Genomic DNA, 18487 nt, shown 5'->3' with positions numbered 1-18487 from the left:
GATATCCAGTGATAGGACAAGGGGCAATGGGTGTAAACTGGAGCATAGGAAGTTCCACGTTAACATCAGGAAGAACTTCTTTACTGTAAGAGTGACAGAGCACTGGAACAGGTTGCCCAGGGGGGTTGTGGAGTCTCCTACACTGGAGATATTCAAGGCCCGCCTGGACAAGTTCCTGTGTGATGTACTGTAGGTTACCCTGCTCTTGTGGGGGGGTTGGACTAGATGATCTTTTGAGGTCCCTTCCAACCCTTGGGATTCTGTGATTCTGTGAAATCGTGCAGATGGATTTTATCCTGCTTTCCGTCCTGCCACGTACATCTCCTGTGACAGACAGCCCACGGCAGGTGGGTCACACACCCCAGCGGGGGCAGCATCCAGCACAGCAATGCTTTCTCTGTATGCTGGAGGAGGTGACTGAAGCATCCACAGCGCTTCGAGGAGCGCCCCGCTCCTTGTTGGAGGGCACCAGTTCCGAGTCACCCTGCCGCCTCGCACCTCGCTGCAGCCCGGCCCGGCGCGACCTTCGCCCCGAACATGGCGGCGGCGCTGAGGGGCGCGGGGCGTGGCCTCGGGCAGGAGCACGGCGGCCTCCCCTCCGGGCCGAGGTGCCGCGGACAGCGCCCCGCGCCCCGCCTCGCCGTGACCTCACCGGGCGCCGCGGCCGGCGCGGCGTGCACTTCACGTGACGCAGGTAGCGGTCCCCGCCCCGCCCCGCCCCGTCCGCTGTCCGCCGGCGCGGCCTGTGCCCCGGGCGGTGCTGCCGCTGTCCGCGGATGCGCCGGAGCCCCGCCGCTGCCGCAGGTCTGTCAGCAGCGGCGCGGGGCGGCGGGCCTGGCGGCCAGCTGGCAACCGGCTTGTCTCGGCTCGGCGGCGGCAGGCTCTGGGGGGCTCGGCGGAGCCAGGCCCGGCCTGTGTGAGCGTGCCCGGCGGTAGGGGTCACCGTCCCCCGCGCGGGGTCCTGGCGGGGCGGCAGCCGCTTGCCGCGCGGTTGCAGGAGGGTCGTGCCGCAGGGCCGCGCCGGGCCCTGCCCCGGAGCGCGGCCTTCGGGCGGGGCGCCGCGGGTGGGAGTGAGGGGGGAAGGTGGCCATCCTGGCTCGGCGTCCGGCCGTGCCGCAACGCTGTCGTAGCCGGGAGCACCGTGGCGGTCTAGGTGGCTCTGGCCTCTGATCGCGGCCAAGGTGAACAGGACACTGGCGTGGGAAGGTTTCGCTAGGTAGCTGTGGAAGGACCTGGCCGTGCGTTACGAGCAGGGGCGTGAGGCTAAAACTGACCCCTTCCGGATGTTCCCTGCTTGTTCTTTTACAACATTGTGGCATCCTAAAGTCTGGTGATGTTATGGTGGTCATTTGGTACCCATGGAAGGTGGGTTTTTTTTTGAGGTGAGAGTGATGTATCAGGTAGATGCCTCCGTTGCCCAAGACTTACAGTGTATGTCTTGTGGTGAATGCACAACTTAAAAACTTCCTCCAGGTCACCTCTTTCGGCTGGAAAATTACGTTTCTTTATGCAGTATTGGACGTTCGCTGCTGGAAGGAAAAAAAGCGTGTAGCGTGTGGAAATATATATTCTTGAAGTCACCTTATTTGATAAGGATATTCCAGGCCTTTCTAGTTTCAATTATCCATGACAGGCTTTTGAAGATAGTTTATTATCTTCATCCTTTGTTTTCACCATCAGCCTTGTGCTGTTGGAATTACTCAATCTTAAGAAGAGCTTTAAGACTGAGTTGTATGGGGAATGTAGGAGAAAATGGCCATGATAGCGGATGAAGGAACATTCTTGTGGAATATGGACCAGACATATTAGTGACTAACTCTGCAGAGCACAAGTAACATTTGTCAGCATTGGTAGCAGGACTTCATGTGCATGTTAAGAAATTCAGTACAGGTGCTGGCAATATAAGGAGAATACTTCATATGATACTAGCCTGTGCAATATACTTATGTTTAAAGTGATCTTGGAAGTTTATCCAGTGGTCTGGATAAGCACTGTCAGAAGCGTCTTGCTGTCTCTTTTCCATATGCTTCTATTACCCTCTAGAAACCTGTAATTCACTTTAGGTCACTTCTAACGTTGAAGTGCTAAGGTGAAAGCTAGCTTACAGCTTGAGACACAGGTGCCATACTGCAGAACAGCTGCAGAAATTTTTGGCTGCATAGGGCTCTCATTTACAGCCAACATTTTCTTGGTGCTTTGGTGCTTAAATATCAGGTTGTTCTTTTGGTTCACTGCTTCTTTCTTATTTTTGACCTCTGGTAGAGATTAAATTACTATCTTCCTTTAGGTTGCTCTGAGCTCAGCTTGATTACTTGCCAATCACTGTTTTCATTTCAGGGTTGATTTAGGAAACATAGCAGAGTGAAACAGCCCTGTTTCTGCCTTCTGACCTGTTGTCCTGTGTGCTGATTTTTGACTGACACTCTAAAGGCTGAGTGGACTGAAATAGTCTATGATCATGCTGGTGGTCTCTGGTTTGGTAAGCTGCTGACAGCTGACATCTGTGCTAAAGAGCAGTGTGTACAAAAGAACTAGGAAGAAGTCCGTTTTGTTGAGTCAGATTAATCTGTAACTGAAATCTGACTGGAATTTCATGGTTGGTGGCTTTGTCCATTTTTGTTTCATACCTGCATAAAAAAGGAGGGATTACTTTTTTATGAGGTGGGAATAATGTCTGTGGTAACAGTTTTCTTCACCCATGATCTTTATATCTTCACAGGAATGACGTAGCCCATATCTGCTCTTATAGATTGCTTATTGAATAGTTACAACTTGAGATATGGCTCTGACCAATTTTAAAATTTACATGGAAGTGGAGGAAAGTGGCAGGTGTCACTTTAAAGCTCTTTATTGCTATTATGTATTATGCCATTTGCATCCATTTTCAAATCTCCCTGACAAACTGTTGGTATTTTGCTGTATCCTCATTGCTAGCTGCTAGAAGAAAGATCTATACATTCTCCAGGCAGATGTGTTAGGAAGAAAGAATGTGCTTAAGAAGCTTGCTGTGGTTCTGAGTTACTGGCTGGGCTTAAACCACGACAACTGAGAAGAACGTTTCTGTTGTCCCCTTCTCTCTCAAGTCTTTTCAAAGCACTTTAAGTGTGGGTAGGTAACCGTTTAGGAATGAGTGTCCACCCCTGACGTATGCATGCAGAAGTTTGGTAGTAGAGGGTGAGATTTGTGTGGAATAAGGTAGACAGAATAATAATTTCTATCAGAATGGGCACAGACACAAAGTCCTAAGTGCCATGTTGACCTCCCACTTCTTACTGTTACAACGTCTTGAAATCTCACCAAGTTTTGCAAAATTACATGGTGTCTATGTAGTGGGTTTAGTGCTGTTATGTCTTAGAGACATAACATCCTCTCTCTTAGGGAGAATTATATATACAGACAACACATGCCAGTGTTGCCCCAGTTGCTCTGAGCTTTGGCAGGACCTAATCTGGTTTCATAATGGTCCTGATAGTATTTATGTTCCTATAGTTGCCTCGGAGCCCTAAACATAGACAGGGTGTTGACACAGGAGGAAATCAGTGTTATAACAAGCTCTGAATCTGTGAAATGGGAAATGACAAGTGAATATAGGTAGATAGGAAATAATGCTAATGTACAGGGGATTCAGCATACTGGTAGACTAACCATTGCCAATTTGCTGAAAATGACAACTGAGGAAAGAAGAGCATGTGGGTTTTTTTGTAGGTTTAAAAGAGGATTGTAGTTTTTGGTGGTATTGATGTGGGAGAATACTTCCCATGTATCTGGGCACCATGGAGTATGCGAACAAGTGCTTGATTGGAAAATTCAGTAAGTGGATGATGGCAGCTGGTGTTATGAACTAGATGCCAAATATAATAGTGGAAGAGAGTGCTGAGGCTGCAGGAGGTTTGAAAGAGGAGGTGAGAGGGATTTGGTGTGGTAAAGGAGGAAAGTTCAGTGCTGGGATGATGCAGTTAAAATCAGCAACGAGGGAGGCGATCCAGTAAGCAGCTTTCAAAATAGATGTCGAGTTAAACATGTCATGTTAAAAATGTGATGCCTGAGAAGAGCATGCAGCAGTACTGTTTTATTCAGTAGGAGCCTTTTTTTTTTTCTTTGAGACCTGTATTAATTTTTAAACTGGATGTTGAAATACATAACTCTTCCTATCCCTTAAAATTTTAGGCATTTTAAAACCATGTCTTTCCTTTTTTGAAGGGAGAGGAGGAAGAGGAAAAACAGTGAGAAAATAATCTAATGGGATTTATATGCAGAAAATATTTATACAGAATATTTAAGATAACTATTGCTTCTGGAATTAAAGATAAAATAATCTTTCCACGCATTGTGGTTTAACCCCAGCCAGCAGCTGTTTGCTTACTCACCTGTCCCCTCTGTCTCACGGGGGCATAGGGAGGACAGTAAGAAAAAAGGTAAACTCATGGGTTGAGATAAGAGCAGTTTAATAATTGAAACAAAAGAAAGTAAAATCTAACAATGATACTAATACCAAAGATAGCAACAACAACAGGAATAATAATTGTAATGAAAAGGGGAGAGAGAGAGGAATAAAACCGAGAGGGTAAGTGATGCCCAAATGAAAAATCGTGGCAGCCAGGTGAAGTTCCTGACGACTCCAAAAAGGGTAATATAACCCCCATTTTCAAGAAGGGGAAAATGGAAGACCCGGGGAATTACAGACCAGTCAGTCTCACCTCTGTGCCTGGCAAAATCTTGGAGCAGATTCTCCTGGATGGCATGCTAAGGCACATGAAAAACAACAAGGTGCTTGGTGACAGCCAGCATGGCTTCACTAAGGGAAATCCTGCCTGACCAATTTGGTGGCCTTCTATGATGGGGCTACGGAACTGATGGACAGGGGCAGAGCAGTTGACGTCATCTACGTGGACTTATGCAAAGCGTTTTGGCATGACATCCTTCTCTCTAAATTGGAGAGATATCAACTTGATGGATGGACCACTTGGTGGATAAAGAACTGGCTGGATGGCTGCATGCAAAGGGTTGTGGTCAATGGCTCAATGTCCATCTGGAGACCAGTAACGAGTGGTGTCCCTCAGGGATCGGTGTTGGGACCGGTCTTGTTTAACATCTTCCTTGCTGACATGGACAGTGGGATTGAGTGCGCCCTCAACAAGTTTGCTGGTGACACCAAGCTGTGTGGTTCAGTTGATACGCTGGAGGGAAGGGATGCCATCCAGAGGGACCTCGACACACTTGTGAGGTGGGCTGATGCCAGCCTTATGATGTATAACTATGCCAAGTGCAAGGTCCTACACCTGGGTCGGAGCAATCCCAGGCACAGCTACAAGCTGGGCAGAGAAGACATCCAGAGCAGCCCTGCGGAGAAGGACTTGGGGGTGTTGGTTGACGAGAAACTTAACGTGGGCCAGCAGTGTGCGCTCACAGCCCAGAAAGCCAACCATATCCTGGGCTGCATCAAAAGGAGCATGACCAGCAGGTCAAAGGTGGTGATCCTGCCCCTCTACTCTGCTCTTGTGAGACCTCACTTGGAGTATTGTGTGCAGTTCTGGTGTCCTCATGGAACTGTTGGAACAAGTGCAGAGGAGGGCCACAAGGGGACTGGAGCACCTCCCATATGACAGGCTGAGAAAGTTGGGGCTGTTCAGCCTGGAGAAGAGAAGGCTGCGTGGGGACCTCATAGCAGCCTTCCAGTATCTGAAGGGGGCCTGTAAGGATGCTGGGGATGGACTCTTCATTAGGGACTGTAGTGATAGGACAAGGGGTAAGAGGTTCAAACTTAAACAGGGGAAGTTTAGATTGGATATAAGGAGGAAGTTATTTACTGTAAGGGTGGTGAGGCACTGGAATGGGTTGCCCAAGGAAATTATGAATGCTCCATCCCTGGTGGTGTCCAAGGCCAGGTTGGACAGAGCCTTGGGTGAGATGGTTTAGTGTGAGGTGTCCCTGCCCATGGAGGGGGAGTTGGAACTTGATCTTAAGGTCATTTCCAACCCTAAGTATTATATGATTCTATGATACTATGACATACAATGGCTCACCACCTGCTGACCAATACCCAGCCCAATCTGAGCAGCCATCAGGGCCTTCTGGGTAATGTCCCCCAGTTTACATAGTGGGCATGACATGCTGTGGTATGGAATACCTCCTTGGCTAGTTTGGGTCAGGTGTCCTGTCACTGCTTCCTCCTGGCTTCCCATGGCCTTCCTCACTGGCAGAGCATGAGAGACTGAAAAGTCCTTGATCAGAGTAAGTGCTGCTGAGCAACAACTGAAAACATTGATGTGTTATCAGCATTGTTCTCAGACTAAAGTCAAAAACACAGCACTGCACCAGCTACTAAGAAGGAGAAAAGTAACTGCTATAGCTGAACCCAGGACAGTTCCTTTTGCTAGCACTTGAGCTGATGGTGATCTGCGTTCGGAAGATTCATAGAACCATAGAATCTTAGGAATGCTGAACACCATCAGTACCAGTGCTAGCAAAGATTAAGCCCTTACTGTTTTCCTCATTGTGTTAAAAATAACGGGGAATCTGCTGTCCTTGTTAAAAAGCTCATTGGAAGGACAAGATAAATATTGCTAGTTAGAAAAGCAGGTTATATTGAGTCTTTTCTAGGTGTAGCACTGCTGGAAGGCTAATGCTGATATGAACACTTAACTAACAATTATTTGTCAAGTTCCATCATTCATGGCATAAATTTGAAGTAGCGGGCTTTTTTTAAAACCACTGCGTTTGTGGTTGATGCTGTTCAGTGAATCTACCTGTTTGGCTTAGTAAAAGGCCTCAACTTTCTGCAACCAAGACACAGCAGTTATGGTTGCCAAGAGCTCCAGAGAAGTCAGCGATTAGCAGGTTCATTTGTTCCCAGGGAACCAGGGCTCAGGGATCATGTTGTACAAATGGTGTCATGATTGCTTCAGGAACCAGGAAGATGTTACCAGTTACAGAAGCTGTAAGGTGAGCTGATTGATGTGGGGATGCTCATGAGCAACACTTCTACTGCTGTGAGTATAGCTCTGCAGTCAGTCATAGAGTAGCCTCTCTCCTGAAAAGAACTTCATGCTAGACCTAAGCTTTGTTGATGAGGCACTGTAGCTATAAACCTCAGTTTTCACTGTGAGGTTGAAATGTGTCTGCAATTCATTGACTCTTTTCCTGATTGGGATTGTTTTTGTTTTATTAACAGACTTAAATCTTCAGTCTAATAAACAAATATGAGTCATCTGAAGTTGTTTGCTGCTACTCTGAAGTGGCATGGTATTAAATTTCTGGAAAAGCAAGATATAGCCAGAAGAGTATTTTTACATGGCCAGCGGTATGTTTCATCAGGAATCTCAGAACCATTCCTGAGTGGGAGTAACTCAAATTATGTGGAGGAAATGTATTATGCGTGGCTTGAAAACCCTGGTAGTGTACATAAGGTAAGTTAAAAATGTGACTGTAAGTGATAATATTAGGTTAAGAGTGGAATCGATTATTTTTTTCTTTTTTAACTAATTTTATAAAATGTCCAAAAAAAGGTCTTGTGTGAAATGAAAAATGTGAAACTAATTTCCCACATATTGATTGTTGTAAGATGTGATATTGCAGCTAAAAAAGTACAGAGGGGCCACAGGCATGGTGAGCTTAGCGTAAGCTGCTCAGAAACTTTCAGCATTCCTCCATGGAAATGCTCGTCAAGAAGTCTGTTAAGTAATTAGTTACATCTGGAAGAAGCCCCAAGATAAGGTGATATCAGAGGATACGTTATATCGATGCACGTGTTGATGTTGGTACTTCTAAACTGCGTAGGAAAAATGAATGTTCAGGTCCCTTTAGGTAGCTGTGGAAGTTGTAACCTTAAAACTAAATCTGAAATTGTCAACAAAGCCTTCTTAAGTGTTTTGAAAAGTATTTTGTTATGTCTCTCTCCCTCTCTACGTGACATACATTTGTTTGCTTTTTGAAAAACTTTAAATCTATTGCCCAAATCCTTTCTTGTGGGCAAAATACATAGGCTTATTTTTTAACAAGCTTTCTGCTGACAAGGAAGGTTCTTTTGTGGTGATACATGTATAGTAACTTAAGAAGCTGATGAGACGTCTGACAAATTCTAAGACAGACAAGTAATTTTCTAGAGAAGTAATGTGAATTGTGTGCAAAATGTTTACCAAATTGGTTGTGTGTTCCCTTATTCTCAAGGCACATGTATCAAAATGTCACTTAGAAGTTGTTGTGCTATGTCTGATAATCTGTCTAGAGGGTGAGGAGGTGACGCATGTTAAGTTGGGGAAAGAAACAAAAAAAAAAAAAAAAGCAGTTTTGTAGCTGGTTTGTGTTTTGGTTTGTTGTGGTTTTGGTTTTTTTATGCTGCTTGTGAATTTAGTCATATTGGAAGGTGACATCTGCTGTGACAGTTCTGAAGACTGAATGCTATTCACATGGCAGATAGATCCTGTTTTTTTTGTGTTACACCTTAAGTTGGAAATGAATAGACTATTCCAGGGTGGCTCCTTCTCTCATCCCATCTGTCTTTGATTCCTCAACATGCAACTGCCAGCTGAAGTTCCAAGCAGTGTAGTGCAGGGTAGTACATTGTATTGATGCATTTAATTAATTTCTGAGAAGCACGTGTGATGCATTGGTGCCATAGATCAATATTAACCTTTTATTTTGAGGACACTGAAGGGGTGAACTCATGCATAGGGAGTGTGTGTGTGGTGACATCAACTTGTGGCAACCTTCTTCCCTTTAAGAAGACTGCAATTTCTTGCTCAGACCCTTTACAGTGGGGTGAATTTTGCTGCTGGAAAGTCTTGCAAACTTCTGATCGGGCACAAACCTCAGTGCATGAGCGTAGGAACGGCACACGGTTAAATCGGCCGTAAGCAGGAGCCGGGGCTGCAGGCAACGCCGCGGGAGCTGGCCAGGGTGCTGAAACGCCGGGCCCAGCCCGCAGTTGGGCCCCGCGTAAAGGGCAGCTGCGTCTTCTGCGGGGCCGGGAAACTCCCGGCGCCACTGCCCTAGAAAAGAGTTCTGCTACATTTAGCCCTGCTTGTTATTTTGCTGGTACTTGGGGGTAGGTGGAAATGCTAAAAATCCTGCTGAAAGGCTATCCAGTTCGTCTGACAGTTCAGGCACAGTGTTGCAGTGGATCCTGATGAGGCATTGCCGTTTGTAGGTTGAACAGCTACTGATAAGTTAGCAGAAGTGAATTGACAGTGGAATGTAAATGTACTGGTGGAGCAGGGTGTGGCCTAGGGAGTGGATCCCAGGTAATTCAGGATGCATTTTAAAAATGTGTGAAGTCTGTCCCAGGTTAACTGTATGCAGTACTTACAACACTAATGAACTGAAGTAAATTCACTGTGTGCCTGGTTTATGAGCCTTAAAAGAACATGATTGATGGGCATCCTGGGTGAATTTACAGCTATTCTTGTCTAAATAACTACGTTTTTCACAGCCTAAAAAAAAAAAAAAAGCAGGGAGGAAAATGATGCCTATGAATTTTGTTTTCTCAACAAAATCAATTTTTGGTTTCTTGAAAACCGTCTTATTTCATCAACTGAAAACTGTAAATACCTACCCAAGATTTTTGTGGACAGGGGTTGTCCAATTTGGGCTTTAATATAACACACTAAAGATGTGAAGACTTGAACTCACACTGTTTTCTTAAAAATACAGAAGAGTTCATACTGTAGTTGTATGACTGTTGTGAACTTGTCGTTCTGCTATGGCAAGTAGTGTAAGTCTTGGAAAACAATATCCAGAGACACCAGTGGCTTATGGGATGTTTGTTTTGCTATCATTAGTAATTAACTCTCTCTACAAGCCACTCATATTTCATTGTTTTATCCAATGTGTCCAGTATGGTTTAGAGAGACAGTTTGGACTAGGTGTTTAGATATTACATTCTCTTTTGTCTTTTTCCTCTATTTCCTATTTTTCCTCATGTTTTTTCTTGGATATCTTCTTATCAGAGGGGATGTGCCTTCTTCTACTTGAGGAGATGAAAATGCTTTATTTTTCCTGGGTCTTAAAAATCAGGCTATATTCACTTTTACTTAGAAACTACAATTAATCAAGGCTCCTTAAATTATTTCTCTCTCAGAAGATTTGACTGTACATGTTGTACTATGGATGCTTATTTAAAACTGTTTGAAATACGGGTGTCACGTTCCAATGAGCATATTCAGTGTTATTAGCATTTTTTCTTTAGAATCTCTCCTTTCTATGTATACCATGGTTGTATATTAATGACTATGCATTTATATGCATAGGAGCTTTCATTCTTTGTGCAAGCCCATTCTTGACGATTCTCTGTTTTCCATTGTCTTTTGAATCTGCTATACTTAGAGTAGCCAAAACAATAATTGGAATAAAATGATGTGGGCTCTGAAAAAGGCATCATTATTTCTCCTTGAAGCATGGTGTCAGGGCCATAGATCATAAGGGAGAAGCTTGACAAGGCTCAGTTATTACTATCATAAGATTAATTACAGTACGGCATGGTCGGAGTGCATGGAGTACGTAATGCCTGCCATGTAATCTTGTATATAGTCACTCTGCCATGAGTGTGTAATCACTTCCTCATTTTATGTACCTGGAAAAACATGGGGGTTTTGTTTTGATGTAGTCTGTTTTATTTTTTTTTTTTTTCAAATGGTATAATGATGCTCAGTGTGTGTCTTCTAAGGCTTTACTGTCCACACTGGAGTTGATAAATATTGTGATGTCACTAGAAAAAAAACAAATCATCAAGATAACTAATATGTTACTTGTTATTCTAAATGCAACACTGTTTATTATATGAGAACAAAATAGTGACACTAAATCACTTGGGTTTTATTATATTACTTGAGAAAATAATGGCTGACTACAACATAGAATTGCTGACAGGAAAAAAAGAATGTATCAAATATCACTATAGTAATTTTTTTTTTTACAGATGTATTTTTCTATTATAAGTCTCCTCTACTATTTTCTTAAAGAACTTTATTAATTTAGTTTAAAACCTGTAGGTTTGCTGTGAGACCAAGCTGGTCTTCTGTCTGTTCAGTCACATGGCAAGTGCTGTTGCCAAAGACTGACATTGATACACACGACTTGAAGGCTATAATCTGGTATCAATCTTGAAAGACACTATAGAAATTGTAAAGGCTTTGATGGATGTGTATCTAGAAAAAACTAATTTTCTGTAGCCAAATGATGTATTTTCCCTCCCTTCTGATTAAATGTCAAGCTTGCCCAACAAATCAATACGTTAAAAGATGCCATAGGAGAAGATATTGTGGGTTCCTTCTGTTCTAGCTGGCTGCATCTTCAGATGTAAACATTTTCTTTTTGTCTGTGAGTTTGCATGAAGAAAGGGCCCTATGCTTGTTCTCCTTACATAGGTAGCTTGGTGGGTAAGTCTACTTGGATTTTGTTAGCAATTGTCTTACAGAGCACTCATTTAAAAATATATTCATTTTTTTGTGGAACTGTGCTGTGGTAACTTTTACATCTAAATGAAAAGGTTTTGACCCAATAAAAGAATAGTTGTGTTACTGTTGACATTGTATGTGTGTCATGGTGTTGGAAAAGGTGAGGAAGGATTCTTAACATAAGCAAAGCATGTTCTTTATTAAAACTTTGAATGAATACCAAATATCAGTTTTGTCATGGATCCACGTATGTGTTTGGAATTTCCTAATTTAATGAAAGTTAATAACTGTTAAAATAATTCCACCAGTCTAAGTAACCTTAGTTGTGAAACGAAAGGGTTGTGTCTATTTTTCACTGTCTGTGATATGCAGGTTCTCAGATGAGGTGCTGCATAGGCATGGAATAACACTACTGTCCTTAATACAGAGTAGGAAGGTGTATAGAGAGAATACGAGAAAAAACACAGTTACACCAATAGACTCTTGTAGATCATTTATAGGATGTCGTGTAAATTCATACTTCTAATCTCAGTGCAGCTATCAAGGTGCCAAGGTAAGAAGAATATAGAAAATTAGCATAAATGAGAGAAGACAGAAGGAATGATGAGTTCTTCATCAGTGTGTTTGGAACTGACCTCCAAGCATGATCTGTCCACCCTAATTTGTCATGGCATGTAGAAGTTAGGCTGTATTTAGCTGAAGTCCATGTAAAAGTAGGGTGGTAAATTAGGTAAGGTTATTGTATTTTGTATCACTGCAGCTTTGTATCAATAGAGAAATAAGAGAGGTGCATTAAAGCAGTGTTTTTTGGGCAGTGGCTTCATGCAAATGATGAAATTCCTTCCCACAGGTTCAGTCAGTTCTCCCACTTCTATAACTTGAAAGTTTGGGTGATGTTTAGCTTTTGTGTACTGCCCCTCCCATAGTGTTTCTGAATACCTTAAAGCTTGTAGAAATTTCAATATAAAGATTTTTTGTTAATGAAATAAGAATTTAAAAAATATATTTCTGTCATGCAGTGTTGGTATTACATTGTTTTGATTCTCCTGTGTATTCTGTAATGAATATATTAAGTAATGTTCTTTTTAAAATCAAAACTTTGGGCTACTTTTTGTCTTTTCTGGCAATGGTTTCTTAAAACATAAAATGTGTTAGTTGCAAGCTCACAGCCCGGCTAAATGACATGCACTGTACAGAATGAAATCTGGCTTTTACAGTTCTTCTGTTCCAGTCACAAACATTTTAAAGTTTTGAAATAGTTTCACAGTTTCCTTGCCTAAGTTAGCTGAATTGAGGAAAGTGTTCTATGACCTTTGGTTACCTTTTATGGGAACTGTAAGCTAAGCACAAGTATTGCTTAGTTCCCCCACTACGGCAGACTTTCTTTTTTGTTGGGTATAAACATCTTGGATGTTTTTGCCCATTCTGTTGCTAATATATCTAATACCATTCTAACCTGGGACAGTGACCACCTCATCAGAATGGAAACAGTCCAGGAAAACAAGATTTGGGCATATGTGGAGGGAGTGGCATGTGTAAAAGTACAGATGGAAATAAAAGGATCTTTCATTTGTTGTGATTCAGTTTCTGAAATGTGTACTCTTCTAAAATTATGACTTGTACCTGAAACCAGGTCCATAATTTCTTTCATAGTAAGGTAACCTAAGCTAGTGAGTAAAGGATCTTAGACCAAAAGCCTCACTTGGAAAAGCTGTAATTGCTTTTAAACAGTTTCTTCAAGAAAGGCCCTTAAGGACTGATTCTGATTTAGCGTATTCAGCGAGTGCCTTGAAGTATCATAAATTCTTTATCATTAAAGGAATGGATTAATCTGATTTATTAAGGTTTTCAGTTTTATAGGCTTGATACCTCTTTACCAGCAGCATAATATCATACCCATTACTGGTTGCCTGAGTAAATAGCACAGTTAAAAAGAACTGTGTGAATTAATAATGTATGAAGATGCTTTCCACTCATATGTGCTGGAGAGTTTTCCACTGACCAAGCTCAGTATAAGAAATTATATGAAAATGGCTATGTGTAAAAACACATAGCTGCTACCCTGATGTAGACCTGTTAGTGCTGTCTTTTTTCTGGCTATTAGTGGTACTTAATACTGTAATATAGTGAGGTGCCATTTGCAGCTTGAAGGAGCTGATTTTGGTTGAGACTTTTGTTTGAGGTAATAAATTTTCCTTCTTCTTCCCTTTTCTGTACCCATGTCCAGTCCTGGGATTTGTTTTTCCGAAATGCTAATGCTAGCCAAGCATATGATCCCCATCTACCAGATCAGTTGGAAAGAAAGGCATCATTTCTTCAGAGCCATGGCCTGGCCCAGACACCGGGTAAAGCTGAAAAGCTTGTTGAAGATCACCTTGCTGTGCAGTCTTTGATAAGAGCATACCAAGTAAGTGTGCTTTGGGGTAGGTGTGGAAGGGCTTCTTCTTACATTTTTATTTGTCTTCTGATCTTAACTCTTGCCTGTTGTCTTACTTCTGGTATATAATGTCTCGAACCTGACAGTTTTATCTTCCCTGCACAGTGTCTGAACACTGAGGTCGTGGATTCAGACTGGGATGCTCCTCTGTCATAGCAAATTCCAAATTCAGATTACTCACATCCCTAATGCTTTTTATCTGATTTAACCTGGAGGCACTTTATGGAGATAGTAATTTGTGAAAGGAAATACAAATCTCTTGGGTTTTGCCTGTTTACCAGGAGCATAAGCCAAACATGTTGAAGCTTAGCCTTTACTATTATTTTGACTCACTTTACTATATTCAGGTTGTGTGTGTGTCTGATTCAGTAAGGTAATTGATCAAATTGAAAAACTGAGTTATCTGAAATAGCTTTGCTTGCTGTGAAGGCAGTTGTCCTGGATATACTGGTACTAATGAATCTCCTGATGTGTGCAGCAAGATAAGAACTTTTCACTTTCTTAAACAGTAAACTTTTCCATCATCCAAGTCTGTCTTCACCTCCGGGAAAGTTTGTCTTATAGTTCTGAATGTTACTACCTTCCTTTAAGAAAAGAGGAAATGTGTTTCCCAGTTCATACATCTAGTGTGAATTTTTAGATTCCTGATTTGAGGAGGATTATAGGTAGAAAGAGAGAGGAGAAATAATGAATTAACCAGAAATTGAATTTTGGGAGGCTGATAGTACTGAGTTTGGGTCAGCTTTGATGAATTTCTTTTGGAGAGCTGTTCATGAAAGTTGACTTTGTTTCACATTCATTTTTATTTTTTTAAACTCTTTTATTAAATTAATAAAGTAAGTCTGATATCGTAAGACTTTTAACTCCTGTTTGCTGGGATCAGAGGAATAGAAGAGCAACTCTTTTTTCTGTACACATCACATTGTCACCATTGATTCAGTTGCGAACCATGTTATTCTAGCTGTTGGAGAGGTGTTGTGAAAGAGTAGAAAGGTTTGTGAGTATAAAGAATATATGAAATTTGCTTAGAAATAGCTATGTAGAAGACAACTACTCCAGCCAGTTCACTTTTCCTTGCAGTAAAAAATGGTTGAAGAATTAGAGAAAATTGGAGAACATTAGGCCGCTTTGACACCATTTACTTGAAAATAGTTCAGGGGTTGCCATTTTGTTTCCTTTATTTGAAAGACTGTGCCATGCAACTCAAGTGATGGAACAGAAATGTCTGTATAAATGGCAGGAACCCATGTGTTTTGCAACAATGAAGAAGGTTTACCTAAGGCAACTGTCTGTTTTTAAAAGGTATTTAGTACCTTCTAAATTCAGTGTTGAAGGGATATGATTAATTTGTGACCTTCCTTCACCTGATAATGAAATGAAGTGGAGAAGGATACAGAATTTTCATTTTTCAAACCTGTCAGTATTTTATGGGGGTTTGTGGTAAACTGCTTTGTGGTCTGTTGAGCTGGCCTTCTGAAAAGGCAGTTAATCTCTTGCTTTTTTAATGTAGAACACTGCTTGCGCTGAAAGGATTTCCAGTGAAATGTGTGTGCTTAACAAAAATGAGTCTACATAAATTAATGTCTTGAGTCTTCTTTTACAGCTCAGTTGTTAGGGATTTTTTGCCTTTGTGTCTAGGAAGTATGACTTTAAAGTCTAGTTTCAGGTAGTCTGTATTTGCACTCTGTCAAATTTATGGCAGTTGTTGAAAATTTTCCATGCATGTGTTTTCAAAGGGTAGAGTTTTGCAGTTGCTGCTGTTTTCTGTATGCAGTGAAATAAGTGGAAGTTATTAAAAAATACTTGATATTGAGGAAAATACAGTTTTCTGGTTAAAGACCAAACTGCTTTTGGAGTGTAATATGGCACATCGATTTGCTTTTCTGGGTTTTAGTGTTCTTGCTAATCTTCTTCCTCTTCCTACTAATACTGCAGAACAGATGTAGCTTGGGGAGGTGAATTCTTTTTCTGTTGATGATGCTTGAGACAGAATTGTTTGCTTAGTTCCAGGCAGATAGACTTTGTGTGTGGTAAACAATAAGGTGGCACAGATGTTGCTGTGGGCATTATTTGGTCCGTCAGAGTTTTATTACTGGTGATTCATGAGATGCAAAGAATCTCACAGGCCAGGCTGAATTTACAGGGCTGGTAGTTCTAAAAAAGATGCCGTATTTCTGTTTGCTTATAAGTGGAAAGCATTTTGAATTCTCCTACAAATACAGAACATTTGAATAATGTTTTTACGAGTCACTTCTTGACGAACCACTCTTTAACCACACTCTATTACTGTGTGGTGTAATTCATTATTAATGTTGCAGTTTATGGATATGTTTTTTCAGAGACAATTAGAATACTAGTAGTGTGAATTAAATTCTACCAAGGTGATCTGAATTTGTCCTTAAAAAGAAAAACATTAAGGAGAAAATATTAATATATTCATTTATAAAAAGCTTTAAATTTGGTATATGAAAGTCACGCACAAGAGAGATTAAGAAAAAATTTAATTTGTGGCTCTATTGAATCAATTAGTTATTTCTTCTGTAACAATGTTGTATGTTAATGTAAGAGAATAGTTTATAGCAACTTGTGGTGTGGATCAACACCAGTAATACTGATAACTAAAAGATGGCTAAATTCCCCACTAAATTTGTGTTCTTTGGTGTCTTGAATGACAATTTTATTGTAGATGAAATTCCCAAAATTGCATGAATGAAAGTAAATGCTATCTGATACTATCTGATGTGGAGCAGAGCTCATGAAGAGCAATCCTTTCACTTCCAATGTAGACTTCTTCAGCACCAATCTATGTTTCAGGTCAGCAGTGCTCTATTTTAGTGTTCTGCAGGTGTGGGAAGGCAAAAATACAAAATGAATGAGTTAGTAAATGATAGGATATAGAGAAGTCAGTTTCTTAATTTTGCCCAATGATTTAGAATACAATCTTAAAGTAGGTTTTTTTTTTACTTAAACTTCAGTGTAATTTTAAATTGTATGTGAGACAAAATAAAGCTAATATTCTGATGTGTATTCAGCAATTTTTAATAGAGGTATTACATATATATGTATCCAGAGATACAGTATACATATCCAGAGATATATATGCTTATTTCCTCATGGAAATATGTGCTTATGTTCTTACGGAAAAAACTTGGGAAATATCAGCCTCTCATGGCATTAGTGGTGTTTGTTTATTTGAATTCATGACTGATATACATACTATGGAGAGATATACAGTGTTTTTTTCCCTTTGTCTGACTTTTGTTAGTGTGATTTTACTTTTCTCTCACTTTCCTTCTATTTCAGATCCGTGGCCATCATGTGGCTCAGCTGGATCCCCTTGGAATTCTGGATGCAGACTTGGATTCATTTGTTCCATCTGACTTGATCACTACAATCGATAAACTTGGTGCGTGCACTGTATGCTTTGTTATTTGCAATGGTTGTTTGTCTCTTTTGTTTCATTGGGCTGAGGTGATGTAAGAAGACATTTCAGGGAAGCTTCTGCCTTTTCTGCTAGCTTGTATTATGAAATAGTTTCTTTGGCATCTGTAAAGAGGCTCAGATTTCAAGATGACAGAATTTCTACTCAGATCAGAGGTGAGGTTCTTGTGAATTCACCTTCTGATGAATGATAATTATAAACACTTTATAAACCCCAAATCTTACAGTTTTGAGCCACACTGGAAATTAATGCTAATCAATACATTAGGCCAAGATTCTGGTAATCTCATTTACTTTTATACCATTGTGCTTGATACTTGTTTTGGCTGGGGACATCTGAAGGCTAGTCAATAGGAAAACCAAATAAAACCAACTTGCTGGATAGAGAAACTACATTTCATACCAAATTTGGATGCTAGCTTCTGATACTTATTCCTTCTGTATAACTTGAAGAAGTCTGTTTGAAGTTATCAGAAGAAAACATGGAAAGTGTAGAATTCTTGACTCGTGTATGTAATTCAGTGGTGATAATTTTAGTTTATAGCTGGAAGAGTGTAATACACTGGGGTCTGCTTTTGCAAAGGTTGTTCAGGTTGCTAAGAGGGCATGGCTTTGAGAAATTGCACTGATCAATTTCTTTGCTCTCTCTGCTTGAATAAAAACGCATCTGATTGATTTTTCTCTACTCTTCAATCTACCTGGTTTGTTAAAAAGATGGTTTTATACTTGGTAAAGACAATTTTATTTTGATATGTAGAGAAGCTTTTTGGACAGGGCAAAAAACATAGTGCAAGTACTAGAGAAAACACATTCTGCTTAATTTTACTTTTAAGTACCTCTACTGCCTCTTTGCTGCTTTATTTTCTATTTCTGGTGGTAGGAAAAGAAGCAGTTCTGGCCCTTTATCATATCAAGGCAGTGAAGTGCTTAAGACTAAATAGAGAGGTGCTTACACAAATCAGGGGTTCTTTTTGAAGTTTGTCAGCTTTGATTAAAGGAAAATACCTACTAGAAAATACATTAGACATTTACTGAGCAAATATAATTGCTTGGAGCATGGGTGATTGCTAGCATGTCAGTGCAAATTTCTTTAAACTGTGCAGATAGTTTAGTACAGAACATTGTGACTCACCAGAAGACATCATACTGAAGCTCTCATGAGCATAGGAAAAACATGCTAGACTCTGAATGAGAAGGGGGGATGTGTCTGAGGGTGTAG

General features: G+C 40.9%; 1 protein-coding gene across 5 annotated transcripts in view; it reads left to right on the top strand.

Moving 5' to 3' along the window:
- Positions 1-598: 598 nt before the first annotated feature.
- OGDHL (oxoglutarate dehydrogenase L) overlaps positions 599-18487 on the top strand; it is a 54391-nt gene continuing 36502 nt past the window's right edge. For 2 of the 5 annotated variants that reach the window (XM_065670788.1, XM_065670784.1), the window contains exons 1-4: positions 723-932; positions 7172-7406; positions 13618-13797; positions 17131-17233. In XM_065670788.1, coding sequence (XP_065526860.1) covers positions 7200-7406; positions 13618-13797; positions 17131-17233 — 490 coding nt within the window. In that variant the 5' untranslated portion in view covers positions 723-932; positions 7172-7199. Of the gene's footprint in view, positions 695-718; positions 933-7171; positions 7407-13617; positions 13798-17130; positions 17234-18487 lie in introns of those variants that run through there. The other 3 variants (XM_065670787.1, XM_065670786.1, XM_065670785.1) reach the window with 3 other exon arrangements.

Source organism: Lathamus discolor, chromosome 3 (assembly GCF_037157495.1).
Source record: "Lathamus discolor isolate bLatDis1 chromosome 3, bLatDis1.hap1, whole genome shotgun sequence".
Lineage (NCBI taxonomy): Eukaryota > Metazoa > Chordata > Aves > Psittaciformes > Psittacidae > Lathamus > Lathamus discolor.
The sequence above is the reverse complement of the archived record's forward strand: the minus strand, read 5'-3'. Positions and strand labels throughout refer to the sequence as shown.